Consider the following 16,286-nt stretch of genomic DNA (forward strand, 5'->3'; position numbering starts at 1 on the left):
TGCTCGGGGCAGCGTTCGCTGCTCTGTGAGAGCTCCTCCGTGTTCCTGCAGGAGCAGCAGGAGCTGACTGCAGCCCCCGGTGGGGCTCAGGGGTTCCCAGCCGCCTTCCCAGCGCTCGGCTCTTGCCCGCGTCCCTCCTGCGCTGCCGAGGATGGCGGGGAGGATCCGCGGGCAGGCCTCAGGTTGGATTTCCTGGGGTTTTCGTAGGCTTTCTTACAGCCTCGATGTTTAAACCTAATGTCTTGTATTTATTCCGAAAGGGCTTTCATCTGATTTTCCCTCTCGGTTAACAATTTAGCTGTCAAAACCAATAACGGCGAGGATCCATCCCCGGCCGCCATCAGCTCACGTTACCGTCCTCCAATTACTTCATGGTGGAACCGCTGCTGGGGCTTTGCCGGGGAATTATCAGGTTACTAATGAAGCCCGGGCAGCGGCGGGCGGCGAGACACCGCGGCGGTGGGTGCGGGCCCGGCTGCGGCACCCGGCCCGGCCCCGCCGTGGGGGGGGGGGGGGGGCTCCGGGACCGAGGCCGCTCCCGGCGGGGCGGCGCTGCCCGCGGCGGCCCCGTGCGCCCCGTCGGGGCGGGCAGCGCCGGGGCCGGGAGGGGGGCCCGGCGACCACCCCCGTTCCCCCCCCATCCTCCCCTCCCCTCCCATCCCATCCCATCCCCTCCCCACCCCGCGGGCGGTGCCGGTGCCGCCGCAGGTAGCGGGGCCCGGCGGGGCGGGCGGCCCCCGGGGCTCGGCGGGGGGGCGCCGCTTCCTGCCCGGCCCGCGGCCGCCCCCGGCGGGGGAGCGGGGCCGGCGCGGCTCCCCGCCCTTCCTGCCGCGGCCGCGGGACGCGCCGCCCGCGGGCACGGAGCGCGGCGGCGGCGGCGGGCGGAGCGGGGCGCGCCCGCCCCATGCACCGGAGCCATGAGGGCGGGCAGCCCCGGGGCCCGGGCCGCCGCGCCCCGGCCGGCGCCGAGGCGGGCAAGGTGAGCGCCGTCGGGGCCGGGAGCGGGGCCGGGAGCGGGGCCGGAGAGCGGCGGCGGCGGGGCCGGTACCGGGTGTGGGGTGGGTATGGTGATGGGGGGGGAGCGGTGGGGCCGGGACCGGGGTCGGGACCGGGGCCGGGGCCGGCTCGCCGCCTCCCGCGCCGAAGGGGAGGATTTTTCCATCCCGGCGCTTTCTGGGGCGTTTTGTGCTCGGCGGAGGGAGAGGGGGAAGAATTTCGATTTTTAATTACTACCATTAAAAAAATCAAATTTGCAATTCTTTGGGTGGCCTGATGGATTCCCTGATTGACAGCCGGAATTGACACTCTGGGTACCTCTTATCTCGGGCATTTACGGCAATTTCTAATTGCAGGTAGTTTGTGGGGTTTTTTCAGCGCTTTGGCTCGCATGGGAACCGAGCGATTACTTCAAGAGGCCCGGGTTAAGTGCAGGCAGGGAGAGAATTCAATCCACATTCAAATTGCTTCATTAAAGAGACGCAGCTTTTGTTGCAAAGGATTTAAATGGCCACTAGAAAGTTCTTATTTATTGTTTTGAGGCGGTTTATATAGGGTGCCCCGCGCTCGCCCGGCGCATGGAGCCGCAGCCTCCCTCTCCCGCTCTCTCCCGCAAGGTGATGCCGCCGGAGCCGCTGCCCAAGGGGAGCGCCCGCTGCCTCGACCCGCACGCCCGCGCCATGGTAAGCGGGGCCGGGGCCGCGCCGGGGCTGCCGGGGGCACCGGGGGCACCGGGACCCGCCGGGCCGAGCCGGGCCGGGACACGCGGGGAGAGCGCCGGGCCCCGGGGGGGTGGGGGTCGCGGGCGGCCGAGGCGGGGCCGCGGCTCACGGCCCCCCGGCTGTGCCCGCAGTCGCAGCCCGACGGGGAGCCGCTGCCCGGCGCCCTGGAGAAGGAGGACGCCCGCTCGGCGCCCAGCACCCCGTCCACGCCGTCCGTCTGCTCGCCGCCGTCCTCCTCCTCCTCGTCCACGCCGTCGGCCGGCAAGAACGTGTGCTCCAGCTGCGGGCTGGAGATCCTCGACCGGTACCTGCTCAAGGTGAGCGGCGGGGGCGGCGGGGCAGGCGGCGGCGGCGGCGGGCGGGCGGCCCCGGGTCTCAGCCCCCTTCTTGCCGCAGGTGAACAACCTCATCTGGCATGTCCGCTGCCTCGAGTGCTCCGTGTGCCGCACCTCGCTGCGGCAGCAGCACAGCTGCTACATCAAGAACAAGGAGATCTTCTGCAAGATGGACTACTTCAGGTAGGGGCCGGGCCGCTGGGGCTAAGAGGGGCGCGGGGGGAGCGGCCCCGTCGGGAGCGGAGCGGCCGCGCCGGCCCCGGTGCTGCCGGGGAAGGGGCCGCGAAGCTGCGGGGCCGCGGGGCAGAGAGCCCCGGGGCTGCTTCGCGGCGGCCGGGAGAAGCGGCGGCTCCCCGGGCACGGCCGAGGCACCGCAGCCGGTCCCGTGCCCTCGGCGGCTCCGGTCCTCGCCGGCCCCGCGGCTCCCGGGCAGGGACCGGGAGGCGTCGGACGGCACCGGCCCGGCGGCTGCGGGCAGGCTGAGCCCGCACCGAGCCGTCGGCAAGGCTGAGCCGTTGCTCCAAGCCTTTTCCTGCCGCGTAGCACCAAAAAACGCCGCGGCGTCGTTGGCGTTAGGGCGAGAAAGCGGCGAACCGAGTCCCCGGCGGCGGGGAGCGCCCGGCCGGCACCGGCACCGGGGCAGCTCGGGACTCCGGCGGCCGGAGGAGCGGGTCCCGCTGGGGGCCGGTTGCTGGGGCTGCGGCAGCCTTCGGGTGGAGAACCCCAAATCGGGAACCATCCCCTGAAAGAGAGGCGCGGGGATGGAGGGTTCCCGAGCTCCGCGCCGTGGTTTGGCTGTCGGCAGAGCCCCCCGCTCCGGCTTCGCCCATCTCGCCCGCCGAGGGAGCGCAGTTTGCCCCAGGAGGAAGGGGAAATCGCAGGCAGGAAATGAGAATGACCCCGGCGGGGCTGTGCGGGGCTCGCCACGACGGCCGCGATTCGGCTCGGCTCGGCTCGGCACGGCTCGGCAGCCCCCCCGGGCAGAGGTGCTTCGGGCAGGGCGTGCTCCGCGGGCAGCGTATTTAGGTGCCTCCAGGGGCTTTATTTTATTTAATTTGGTTTTGGTTTTATCTCATTATTTTTAAGAGGGTCTCCAGATGCGGCAGGAAGGGAGCCGTGCCCCCCGGCCCTCCGGCGCGGTGCTCTCGGTGCTCGGCGGGGCAGCTCCGAGCCCGGCTCCCCCCGCGCCCGTCCCGGCCCCGCCGCGCCGTTGTCCGCGAGCAGCCGGCGGGAGGAACCGGGGATCCCACCGGAATCCTCCTCACCCGGGGCGGAAAGCACCGGGGCAGCCTGGGGTGCCTTTGTGCTGCTTCGGAGCAATTCCAGCGCTTTCCGTTAATTAATAACCGTTCGCACGATATTGCTATTTTTTTTTAAAGACGGGCGTTTTTTAAGGACGGGCTCCGAGCAGCGGCTGAACCCCGGCATCGCGGCGCTCGCCGCCCGCTCCACCGGGGACGCTCCCGGCCGGAGCCGCTGCTGGCCGGGCCGGCCCCGGCTGCCCGCGCTGGGGCGGCCGCAGAGCCGGAGGTGGCGTTTGCCGTTTGCACAAAACGATTTTAATTTTTATTGAATTTTTCTCGAGCGCGGAACGACGCCGGCGGGGCCGCGACCGGGTGGGGACGGGGCTGCCCCGTTCCTGGCCGCCCCCGGGGCCCCGAAGCCCGCGGGCACCGCGCTGCCGGTGGGGGACTCAAAGCGCCTGTTCGGGCATTGCCGAGCCGTGCCGAGCCGTACGGGGCCGGGCATTGCCGTGCCGAGCCGAGCCGAGCCGGTCCCCGCGGCGAGCCCCGGGCGGTGCCGATCCGCGCTGCCGTCGGTGCCCGGGGGCGGCCGAGCCCCGGCTGCTGCGGGGCCGGGGCCGGGCTTCAGCGCCGCGATCGGGAGCCGTGGATGGCCGGGACCCCGCGTCTCGCGTGGGGGTCCCCGGGGCTCTCCGGCCGGCAGAGCGGGGCCGCCGGCGGGGACTGCCCGGGCTGGGGTCCCACAGCCCGGTGGGGAGCCCCCGGGAGCCGCTGGTGCCCGTGGAGGGCCTGCAGCCCCGGGCAGCAGGGACCCAGTGCTTGGCCAGGGACAAATCCGACTCTTCCGACTTTTTAAATTATTATTATTATTTGCCAAAGCGTGTTTTTAAAAAAGGAGCAGAACTGTCCCCCTGTCCCTTGTGTCCCCCTGTCCCTTCCCGTTCACACAAGAGGCTGTGCTGGCGCTGCCACGGCCCCGCAGCTCCGAGCACGTCTTTAAGCAAGCGTCGCCGTTTCCTGTGTCTTGTCAAATAATTGCACTTGGCATCCAGGGCTCTAGTGCTTCGAGGAGAACCAAATTAAAATTGGAGCTCGTGGAGCTCCTTTGGAGGAACATTGTGTTCCCGGGTGATGCGAGGGCTGCTCACGGCCAAGCTCCCACGGCTGCGGTCTCGGGGAGGGCCAGCACCCCGCCGTGGTCCTGGTGTGACCCCCAGGGCACCCGGCCGTGCTGGGCAGCGCCGGGGCACAAAAGCTTGGGGTCCCTGCAGGTTGGGGCAGCGCAAGGCCCACGGGTGGGCCAGGGCCAGCGTGGGCTCTGTCGCCCCCAGCCTTTGTGCCCCTGGGGTGCCTTTGTGCTCCGGCCTGAGCGCAGCCGTGGCTCGCCGCGCAGGCAGGCTCGCTTCGGCAGCGCGCTGCTGCTCCTCTGCGTGGTTCAGCACAGATCCTGGAAGCCGCAGCCACAGCTGCTTCTAGGGGCTGTGTTAGGAGCTTCCTACAGAGCACACCCAGGGAGATGGGGACGTGTGGAGCTGTCAGTGGCCCTCACTCCAACCCCACAAGCATGGGGGTGCCAGGGCTCGGGGAGCTGCGGCACCCGGGTGCCCGTGAGCCTGCACGTACCAGGCACCCTCCTGCCTCTGCTCTCCCCGGAGGAGGCAGGACGGGTCTTTCTGGGATGAGTCCCTCCCGGTAATGTCACTGCTGCTTTCTATCTCCCGGTGGGGGTGCGGAGAGCTGGCAGCATCTGCTCACCCACCACAAACCGCATGCGGGGCCAGAGCTGTGGATCCAGCCGGTGTTGGCGATGCCCTGGCCCGAGCTGTGGTGCGTGGGCCAGGCTGCGGAGCTGAGCTTCGCCATCAGAGAAACCACCTGGGCTTGGGGAAAGCCTTCAGCTCTGTGTCTCCTGCTGCAGCATGGCTCCATCCTTGTCCCCTCTGTGCCATGCGGGCAGCAGGACCCCAGAAGCCCCTCACTTGGTGCCCCTCAGCTGCCGCGTGCTCGGGGCTCCCTGGGCTCTCGCTGCCCGTGGCAGGAACAGGCTCAGCGAATTGAAGTCAGATTTATTTTTGAAATACTATTTCCCATAGCGATGGGTCAGGGCGGTTTCTCTCCCCACGGGTGGTGATGTCCCTGTGGTGACAGCCCCTGCTGGGTGACAGCGGGTGCCTATGCACGGCCCTGGCTTGGTTTGGTTTCCATCAAAACCCCCCAGCTGCAGCCAGTGCTGGAAGCAGGCACTGGCGTGAGAGCTGCGGGCGCAGCATCGGTGGCCGCCGGCGCTGCCTCCTGCACGGCCCCGTGCCCGTGTCCCCCTGCGGGACCATGGGGTCTCCGTGGGGCGAGCAGAGTGGCCTCTGCCAGGAACTGCCACTGGCCAGGGACCCTGCCTGGCCACGGGGACACCGTGCTGCAGGTCTGAGCCACCCGGGTGTCCCCGTGGATCCCAGCCTGCGTGGGGTGATCTTCCCGGGCCGTGCCCGTCCCAGCGCGCAGCTTGGCCTGCTCCGGAGCAGGGAGCGATTGAACCGGGGAGAGGCGATTACCACGTGCTATTAGTTCGTTTAAGCCTGCCCCCTCGTTTGATAGCGTTCAGCAAATACGACTGTTTATATAGCACATTGTTCAAAGTAATTCGACTTACAGGAACAATCTTTACTTCTAAATAAAAAATTAATACAGTTCTTTTGTTTGTGCGTTTATATAAACGAGCTGGCACAAAGTCAGTTTACAATGTTCCCATCTGAAGTAAATTAGCGAAGTCTCTTAGCTAAGTCTCTGTATAATTTCAGCACAGAAATGTCCTCTCTAAAGCAGCCTTTTTTTTTGTTGGTTGGGTTTCGTTTTTTATTTTTTTTTTGGTCAGCTATGGTCAGGCTGAAAAATTTAAACCTTTCTCTTCCTCCCAAACAGTCTTGCAGTTAGCAACTCGGTACAGGATGGTCTTGTAGCATCTCCCCAGGGTCACGGAGGGGTGGCAGCTCAGGGACGGCTCAGCCGTGGCGCACGAGGCTGCGGCGTGCTCCCACCTGGGGCTGTCTCAGGGTGCCCGGAGCGGTTGCGGTCGCTGCCACCTGCCCAGCTCTGCAGCCTCGAGGCGCTGCAGCAAGAGGTGCCCTTGGTGCAGTCCCCTCCGTGTTCCCTGCCTGCAATGCAGGAAATGCTCAGGCTGTTCGGGCAGCGGATGGCAGCGGCTGCTGCTTCCCGGCAGGGATGGGGACGAGGAGCGCGGGGCCGGGTGCGAGCCCCGTGACGTGGTGACTGCGAGCAGGGCTGCGTCGGGGCCAGCACCAGCCCTGCGGAGCTGGAGGAGACGCTGCTCTCTCCCTGCTGCTTACTGCTCATTGCGTGTATTTTTTTTTAAACGGTTTTAGTAAAACTACAATGTGAAAACCCACCCGCGTTAGTGGAGGCCGTGCCCGTGCTGTGGTGGCACCGCCTGGGCTCGGTGCAGGAGCGGTGGCCTGGTGGAGCTGCCGGCAGCGGGGCACTCAGAAGCGTGCGCCGAGGCACGGCCCCCCCGGTGTGTGGGGATGCGGCGGCCTCGTTACCTTTTCATTTCACTGAAATACTTCCTAGCATAAATAACTCGAGCGCGATCATCATCTTCTCGCCGCGAGGAGACCTCCTCGTAGGAGGAAAAAGCAGATGCATACGTCTGTGTGTGTGAGGAGAAAACACATGTTTTGATTTATTGCAATAGGGGAAAAAACGGCTCTAACAAAATTTCCATCTGAGTGTCACACTGCCTGTTATCAAAATAAAAAGCCCACGAACTTGGAGGCTGATTCATTGCACTGCGTGACCTCAGCGCTCGCTCGCACGGCTCAGCCCCGCGGCCGCGCCTGGTGCTGCGGGGCCGTGCTGGGCCCCCTGCCCGCGGTAGCCCCCGGGGGGACGGTTTCCCCGCAGCCCCTTCCCCGCGTGGGCTTTGTGGGGTTGGGGCTGGTTGGGGTGGGCGATGGGGCGGCGGGGGCTGCCCGCCCTCACCCTGTCTCCTCTCCTCCCGCAGCCGGTTTGGTACCAAGTGCGCCCGCTGCGGCAGGCAGATCTACGCCAGCGACTGGGTGCGGCGGGCGCGGGGCAACGCCTACCACCTCGCCTGCTTCGCCTGCTTCTCCTGCAAGCGGCAGCTCTCCACCGGCGAGGAGTTCGGCTTGGTGGAGGAGAAGGTGCTGTGCCGGATCCACTACGACACCATGATAGAGAACCTCAAGCGAGCGGCGGAAAACGGTACGGAGCCGCGGTGCAGCCCTCGGCGCGGGGACATCGCTGCCGTGGTGAGGTGTCGGGGCCGGTCCCGCTGCTGCTGGGGGCATGTGGAGAGCGGGACGGTGCCTGCCCAGAGGCTGCTGCTGCCCTGGGGTGCACGCGGGTGTGATGGGCTGGCGCTGCTGGTGGCAGAGCCGTGTGCTGAGGGCAATGCTGGGCACAGCCCCTGGTCCAGCTCCCACCGCACCGCCTGGTCTTGCTGTCACGTGCGGCGAGTCAGAAAACCGCAGGGATTTTGAGGCCGTGAGTCATAAACCTAGAAGGTGGGGAACCTGGCAGGCAGATAGACTGTTCCTGTCTTTTTCCACCGGCCCTGGGATGGGTTTCTCAGAGCTGTGTGCTGCTGTCCCTGCTGTGGCACGTCACCAATGGCCTCCTGGTCCCACCCAAGTCCCACTCTCACGGCGCTGGGCTGGTGCCACCAGGTCACGCAGCGCTGCGGTTCCTCCAGTGCGGCCTGGCCCCAGTGCTGGCCCAGAGGGTGCTTGGAGGAGAGAAACGGCTTTGTAAGATTTGCGAGGCCACATCGTGCCACGTTACCACCGGGCTGGGCCAGGAGGGAGCCTGGCCAGGTCCTGCCCCACATGCTCGGGCTGCAACCGCCTCCGGCTCCCTCCCGTGCTTATGTCTGTGGTGAGGAGATGAGTGAGGGTTGTGGCAGGGCTGCTTGCTTTTATTATGTTGGGCACTGAGAGGCTGCCCATGGAGATGCTCTGCGGCCATGGGAATGCTGAGAGAAATGCCCAGGGACCCCGTGGGGCTGTGCTGGGGCATTGCCTGCCTGGGAGCACGGCTCCTGCCCGTGCTGCCCCTCGCTAGTGCTTCATGGGCATGGGGAGGCAAACGCCGCGTCCCAGCCCGTGCAGCATGTGGAAGCTATTAACAACCTGACACGAAAATAATCAGTGTTTCTGTTTACAGCCTTTGAGTAAGAGAATGGAAACAGCGTGCCCTGTCGGGCTGGGAGGGTCCCGGCCGCGGGGCCGGTGGTCGGCTGGCTGTGGGGGCGCGGGGCTGAGGCCGGGCACGGGGGGTGGTGGGGAGAGGCTGCGGGTCCGGGGGGAGCATGGGGCCAGGCTGTGACCGTGGCCGGGTCTGGCTCCAGGGCCCTGCAGTGCCCTGGTCCCGGCTGGGGGCTTGGTTTGCACTGCAGGGGGGTCCCTGCCAGTGCTGGGGAGCCCTGCGGAGCTGGGGCACAGGGCGAGTGTCCTCGGGCAGGTGCCCGGCTTCGAGCGCAGTGCCCCTTGGCTGCAGGAGGGGATGGGGAGGCTCTGGAGAGCAGTGTTGCTGCAGAGTTAGAGGGCCACACTTTTTTTTCCCCCTCCAGTAATTACCCAGCAATTTCTTCAGCACATGAGGTTTTACACACAAGAAAAATAAACAGATGTTGCTGAAGTCAGAGTCCCATTCATCATCCTAAAAGAACAAGTCAAACTATATGAGAAAGTCCTTCAACTCAAGCCAAGACAATCACAGCCCGGTCCAGCTTGCAGAGCAAACGTCGTGGTGTGCAGGCACATCCTGGGAGCGGGGCGAGCGCCAGCCCTGCGCAGGCACCCTCCCTCATCCATCACTCCTCCGGGCAGGACGCGGGCTCCGGTGGGGTCCCCAGAGCAGGGTGGGGGCCCTGGCCCTGGCTGTCCCCCCACTGTCTCCGTGGCTGTGTGAGGGGGGCCAGGCTCGCCCCGAGGCCCTGTTTGGGCAGTGGGGGACAGTCCCTGTCCCAGTGTGTCCTCCTGCTGTGTGGCTTGGGGTGGTGGCAGCATGCGGAGCAAGGTCACCGGCACCGCTGCCGTGGGGCCCTGGACATGGTCAGGGGAAGAGCAAGGAGCCCATTCAATCACACCCTGAGTGAATGGGATGGGTGATGGAGGCAGTGTAGCAGTGGAGACAGGGCCACAGGGCACAGCGTGGGTGTCGGTGTGCTCAGCAGCACGCAGGGTCCTCTTCTGAGCTGCTCATGGGGGGACGCAGCCTGGTGGTGCCACAAGCCGAGGACGTCAGTGCCTTCCCTTATACACCACAACGTCCATCTTCCCTCTGTCCTTTCCCCATCCCTCATTCCCCACCTCTTCCACAAAACTGCTGTTTTTTCCAAACACATCAGGGGCAGCATTACCACTTGGGGACAGAGAGACTCAGTGGTCCCTCTCTGGGTCGGTGCCACTGCCCCGTGCCGCGATGTCCCCAGGCAGGGCAGGGCAGGGAGGACACTGCATGTGTGTGTGCTGGGAGGTGCACGGCTGTTATTCAGCTCCCCCAGCACTGACTGCAGCACTCTGGGCTTCTCTCCACAGGCAACGGGATCACGCTGGAGGGGGCCGTGCCCTCGGAGCAGGACAGCCAGCCGAAGCCGGCCAAGAGGGCGCGCACCTCCTTCACCGCCGAGCAGCTGCAGGTAGCGGGGCTGGGCCGGGGGCTGGGGGGGCCCGCGGTGCCCGGCCTCATCCTCACCCCTCTGCTCGCCGCCCGCCAGGTCATGCAGGCACAGTTTGCTCAGGACAACAACCCCGACGCACAAACGCTTCAGAAACTCGCAGACATGACGGGGCTGAGTCGGAGAGTCATTCAGGTAGGGGCAGCCGTGGGGCGAGCGTGTGGGACGTGGGGTACAGGTGAGGTGCGGGCACCAGCACCCCCATGGTGGATGGAGAAGGGGGCAGAGGGGGACACTGGTGACCCTGTGATGGGAACACTGGTTCTAAATGGGATGAACATCCCCCTAGCCCCTTGCTGGCTGCCGGGCTTGCTGCATCCAGCAGCTTTGTGCTCTCTTTTGGGTGCATTGTTTCACAATGCCAGCACCACCCTTGCCCTTTCTCACTCTTTGATTTTCAGTATTTTTTTTCTCTTTTTAATGCAATGAAAAAAAAAATACAGCCCTGGCCAATCCAAACAAATTATGGGGTAGGGAGCTGCCCCTAACACACTGGCTGCAGCACTCTGTCACTGACCTGGGCGCAGGCAGGACCGGTGCTTCCCCAGCAGCAAGGTGCTGGTCCTGCAAGGCTGCACCATTGGTGTTGGGAAGTTTCAGCAGAAAAGAGGGCAGCAACGTCCCTGTCCCTGTGCCGTGTGTGAGGGATGGGAGAGCCGTGACAGAGGGGCTGGGAGGAAAACAGTACCTCTGCCACTCCTGCAGCCACCCCAGCTGTGCCCTCGGCCACATTCATGCTCCTCACTTCGGCATGCTGCTGACACTTTCTGCATACAATGAGAGCACGAGTGATTAAAATAAACTTGGAGCTTTCATCCAGGAATTGTTTTGCCAAAGATGCATTTAAATTTCTAGCGCGTGAAAATCTGGCTCGAGCCTCGGTTATTGAGACTCTTCATTTAGAGAAAGATCAACTGGTCTGCACGCTGGGCTGTTTTTTATGTGGGTATTTTTTAAAGGTGCTTCGAGCAGGAAACAATTTGTCAAACGCTTGTGACTGTTTCCTTCGCATGGTCCAGTGTGCGTGGCCTCAGGGCGCTGATCTTCGCTGTGACTTGTGGAAGGTTTCTACTCCCAATTATCCTTCAGAAATTAAAGCATAAGAAAGAAAACACCACATTAGCATGGAAAAAGCCTCTCTGTATGTTTTAGTTCTAGGGTGTAACCCCCTAACTATTCCTTTAATTAGGAGCAGTGAGATACAGTCAGAAGGCTCCTGCCTGCTGGTGGATGCAGTAGGGCTGTCTCCTGTCATACCTTCATTTCTCAGCTTCATTGTGCTGCTGATGTGGTTTCTGGACACAATAACCACAAGAGATTGAATTGTTTTCGTCATTCCTACGGTTGCAGACGCAGCTCGCTGCGGATGTGCTGTCAGCGCGGAAGGGAGCGGTGTGATATTTAGCGAGAGCTCCTGCACAGCCCGGTCGTGGCATTTCACCCAGCGACTCCTGCGCCAAGCACGAAAGTTTTCATTGCCTTACTGAAGAATGGTGTCGGTTCTGACCACGCCAAATTAACCGTAATGGTGCCACTTCAGGCATGCTATTGTCTGTGCTTTCTGGAGACAAAAGTCTTCCTCCAGCGAGCACAGAAAAAAAGCAGTGGGAGGCAGCGGACGCTAACAAGGTGTTTCAGCGTGGAGATCTCCAAATGCGATGCCTTTTTGTAAATACCCCGCGGAGGCAGCTCTCACAGGGTCTTTGTGAGCGACCGCAGCTCAGCCCAATTCCCTCTTCACGTAGTGTCTGCTGCTTTCCTTTCAGGTTTGGTTTCAAAACTGCAGAGCCCGCCATAAAAAACACACGCCCCAGCACACGGTGCCGCCCTCGGGGGCCCCCCCGTCCCGCATCCCCTCCTCGCTCCCCGAGGACATCCACTACTCGCCCTTCAGCAGCCCGGAGCGGGCCCGGATGGTGACGCTGCACGGATACATAGAGAGTGAGTGCGGGGCCGGGGAGGGGCTGAGCAGTTTGGTCCCACAAAGGTCCCTGCCTTGGCTTGGCTTTAGGGCCCTCGGCCTTCCTTGGGTTCCCTTTGTCGTGGAGAGCAGCGTGGGTGCATCCTGTGGAGCTGGTGTGCTCCTGCGCAAGGTCAGAGGAGCTTTTCCTAATAACTGCTGGTTGCTGATGGACTGTTTGCGAGTAGGGCAGTGTTGTTGGGGTGGGAAGGGTCACCAGGATGGAGTCTCTGGGCTCTGTGCAACCTGTGAGATTTCTCCCCACCCTCGCCTGCACCAGACATGGCTCCTCAATGCATGTCCCCGGGTGCTCCCTGCCAGGAGCCCGGCCGTGCCGCTCGCAGGGCTCGTGTTGTTGGCAGTAACGGGGCTGAAGCCTCTTCTCATCCACAGGTCAGGTACAGTGTGGACAAGTGCACTGTAGACTTCCCTACACTGCTCCACCAGTGCACCTCAAAGCAGACATGGAAGGACCACTATCTAATAGGGGTGAGAAGGTAATTGTACTCTTTGTTTCAGGCTTTGGGGCCAAACTGCTGCTTGTGTAATGTCGTTGCCACTGCCTGCTCGTGCCAGCAGGGTTGCTTCGCTGTGATCTATAGCAGCTGCCAGCTGCTCATGGTGTTTGCTTCATTCTGGTGGCCCTAGACTGATGTACCAGCTGTTGGTACATGGCACCGATTTGTTCTGCACTAAGTTCCCCTCCTTGTGATGTGCTGGGTGGGATGCTATGCCTGGAGCCACTCAAGTCTCCAACCTCCCCCTGCCTTAGCTCCTGTGTTTCTGGTTTCTCCCTTCCCTGTGGTCACTCGCTTCTTTCCCTGCTCTGCTGCCCTGCTGTCAGCACGCTTGGTCTGCTAGTGACTGCGCGGGCAGGACCCGCGCCACATTCTGACTTCCAGCTCTCCATGAGCTAATAAGAAGGATTCATTTCTTGGGGATTCCAGTATTGCTTAAAGAATAACAACTGGCCATCATCATATCTTAAATAGGAATGTTATTTCACAATGCCTGGCTAAGAAACAATATTGCGTATAGATTTTTTTTCTTTTCAGTACTTCAGTATCTGCCCATTCTAACATAGAGCTCATTTTTGGGACAAGGCTCCTGAAATGATGTATACATGCCTAGGCTCAGGATTTTATTTAGGATCCCAATTTAAGTGACTTCATTTTGAGGAAATACTATACTGAGCCTTTGGCAACTCTTACTGTTGTAGCTTTCATCTTTACTTTTAGAAGCTTTCAGCATCTCTTTCCAAATCTTTCTCTATTCAGTGCAGCAACCAGAGATTATTGAGCTCTGCTTCAATACATGCAAGCAGGGACACAGCAAAGTTACTTTTTTGGTCAAAATGATAGCATTTTATCTTGATATCTACACAGAAAACTGGAGAGTTTTCAGAAAATATTACTCTGTCCTGACGCTGTCCTTCAAAGAAAGTCCCCAGCAGCAACTGGTTCCTGTGACTTCAGTGCAATTACTTGTGGATGTTGCAGGGCTGGGTTCTCAGGACATGGGGCTGCCCCCCAGACCAGTTCCTTTTCCAAACAATTCCTGCTGTGCTCAGTTCTGGAAACCTAAAGCAGCATCTTTTTCCTCATAGACTGTGAGATTTGCTCAGAGAGCAAACAAGATACCTACAGGCTGCCCTGAGCCGTGCAGTGCAGTTCTGCAGGCTAACAGGGAGCTGGTGACTCCCTTAGGGGTGCACTGCTGTGCTCCCTTTACCTCCCGCTTGTTATGCTGTGTGCTGCCTTCTCTGTGAGCTCTGGTCTGTGGAGTTCAGGGGCAAGAGTGGCTCCAGAAGGAGTTTGTCCCACGGGGAAGTCGCTGCCCTCTCTTTTGGCTGGGTGTGTGTGCTGCCTGGCTGTTCCCCGAGAGCCCATTTCCATGGTGAGGGCCATTTGTCTGTGGAAGTGGCTAATGCTTGGTTCACGTTTCTCCCACTAGGTCATCCTCTTTCAGTACTGACTGCGCGAGCTCTTCCTCATCTGCCCACGGCGCTACCAGCACCACTGCCCCTCAGTCGCTGAAACAGCGTCCAGCCCGAGGCAACTGTTCTCAGTCATGCAGGAGAAACTCAGATCCAGCACTCTCAGTTGTTCCCATTGACCAGCATCTAACATCCACTATTATTTCTCCAGCAACACTCTGTGTATGTGTGTGTCGAGTGCAGAGTTACATTTTTCACTTGTTTCTTGTGGACTTGTAGAATGACAGTGAGTCTCTCCAAGGCAATGCCAGACACAGCCAAAATTAGTGACTCTGCTGTGCTTACAAATCCTGCTCCCCAGTCACGGGAATATGAACAGATCAGTTCACGCTGAGTCACAGGGGGTTCGATGATCACCTATGAATATAAAGAAAGGAGGAATTTACGTGGTTTGGCCTGATTCTCTTTTTGCACCAGTGAAGCAGTGTTGGTTCCCGGACGTCCCTCCTTATTTACACTTGCATGTGTGAAATCCGAAATGGGCTCTTTGGCTCAGCAACTCAATATACACACAGGACTCCTGAGCCAAAGCCGCAGGTAGCTGTGGCTCCACTAAGTGGAAAACATGATGCCAGCTGGAAATAGGCAGTTTTCCTTCCTCCTCAAAGTGCTTTAGAATCACATGTCCTTTGATCACTCTGTAAGGTAAGTAAACCTTAGTGTTTCCCCTCCTCATTTTGTAGGAGGGGAAACGGAGATGTCCTGAACCGAAAGGAGTGGTGGGGGTTGGTGGCAGAGCCAGGTTTAGCACTCTGAAGGTTTTGATTGCTGACTTGTTCTCAGAGCACTGAATATCTCTCTCCTCTCATAGCCATCTGCCAAATCTTTCATTGTTTTTATTATTAGTCTCATTTTTTATTAACAAGCTACTTTATTTCCGTGGAGTCATGTTGGATCACAAATGGGTGATTTCAAAGTGTACCTACACAAAACTTAGGCACTCCATACACTGGGCCTGGGGAATCCCTAAAGGAAGCTGATTGTAAATGAGTAGAAAAGTCTTGCCCTGGTACGGGCCCCAGGAGAGGGACCCAGTGCCGTGCCCAGTGCTCGCTGAGGGCGGCAGGGGAGGAACCCGGGAGCAGTCAGGGAGGTGCAGCCGGCGGTAAGGCAGGCAGGAGTGGTCCTGGCTGAGTGGCAGCAAGGTGACGGCGTATTCCTTTGTCTGGCAGCGCCCGATTACCTCTGCCCTTGCCTTGTTCCCCCTTCCTGAAGCACGACTGTTGCTTCTGCCATGGCTGGGATGGAGGCGCAGCCCCAGCCGGCTGCTTGCAGAGGAGCGGGTGATGCGGGGCTCACCCTCAGAGGCAGTCTCACTGCAACAACAAAGGAAGTACTCGGCCCTCTGGCCCCAAATCAGGAAAAAGCCTCTGAAATGATACTTCATTGACAGTAAGAACAAAAGTAAACAGCTAGCGTTTGCCAGCCCTTCTCAGCTTGCACCAAGCCATGAGCAGGCCGATAACAAAACCTCTCTTCACATGAGCTCATGGGTCTGTCTTGCTGCTCGGTGTCTGCGCGGCATTTCCAAGAATGTGAAAGCCTACCATGAGCCACAGTTAGTGCGTGACGTGACTGAGCGGTGCCTGCGGGACAGACGACAGGAATCCATCAGTTGCATAACTTGTTTTCGGTTCAAGCTGCAGATACACGTGTTTTTCTCTCGGGGAGATCCATCTCCAGCAGCCCTTGGTGGCTGAGCTGGGTGGGTGGCACCGGGCCGGGCCTGCTGGGCGCTGGTGGCCCTGCACGGTCACCATGGGCTGCTCAGGGACTTGTGTGAGGAGATATGGATATCTGCTGAGGTGGCCACCGAGATCTCTTGATTTGAGGAATAACCAAATGCAAGCACACGCTGGTATGTGTTGGAACAAATACATACAAACCTCTGTGTGTGTATGTATGTAAAGCAGGGAGAGTGATGGTAGTATTCGGACAGTGAGGCCAGTATTCTGTCTAACTGCAGCTAGCAGCTCTACCTCCATTTTAAAACAGCATTTGGAAGGAGGGAGGAAATTAGGTCCGTAAAGTATTATTGTCACCTCCTGACGCACCAATAACCACTTCCAGCGTGTCACCCACCACAAGGGACTCCCGCACGCGTGGCCTGGCAGCAACCACCGCTCCAAAGTGTCTCCGTGGGGCAGGAACGGTCACAAGCTGCTCCCGTTCCTGCCACTTTTCTCCCTGTCTGTAGCGATGAGCGAAAGGACTGGCAGACCTTTTGTTGGCTGTGAGTGCTGCTTCCCGGCATGGGTGGCTGCGGGGTGTACGTGGCGTGCTGTGTCCGCGTGAAACGGCCTTCAGATGCTGGGGGTGGT

At 60.9% G+C, this 16,286-nt stretch overlaps 1 protein-coding gene across 1 annotated transcript; it reads left to right on the plus strand.

Annotated features, from left to right (window-relative positions):
* Positions 1-1,621: 1,621 nt before the first annotated feature.
* On the plus strand, positions 1,622-13,998 carry LHX6 (LIM homeobox 6). The gene is made up of 9 exons (XM_032200345.1): positions 1,622-1,679; positions 1,850-2,035; positions 2,115-2,236; positions 7,313-7,533; positions 9,870-9,970; positions 10,049-10,144; positions 11,776-11,950; positions 12,363-12,466; positions 13,923-13,998. The coding sequence occupies exons 1-9, from the start codon at positions 1,677-1,679 to the stop codon at positions 13,941-13,943; spliced, it is 1,029 nt and encodes a 342-aa protein (XP_032056236.1). The 5' UTR covers positions 1,622-1,676; the 3' UTR covers positions 13,944-13,998.
* Positions 13,999-16,286: the final 2,288 nt, after the last annotated feature.

The sequence above is a fragment of the Aythya fuligula genome, chromosome 19 (genome assembly GCF_009819795.1).
Source record: "Aythya fuligula isolate bAytFul2 chromosome 19, bAytFul2.pri, whole genome shotgun sequence".
Lineage (NCBI taxonomy): Eukaryota > Metazoa > Chordata > Aves > Anseriformes > Anatidae > Aythya > Aythya fuligula.

What these genes read in the sequence shown, in the direction of transcription:
- LHX6 (XM_032200345.1), top strand. An exon ending in TCGACCGGTACCTGCTCAAG is followed by an intron (nt 2,036 to 2,114) that starts GTGAGCGGCGGG and finishes TTCTTGCCGCAG; the next exon opens with GTGAACAACCTCATCTGGCA. An exon ending in TCACCGCCGAGCAGCTGCAG is followed by an intron (nt 9,971 to 10,048) that starts GTAGCGGGGCTG and finishes GCCGCCCGCCAG; the next exon opens with GTCATGCAGGCACAGTTTGC.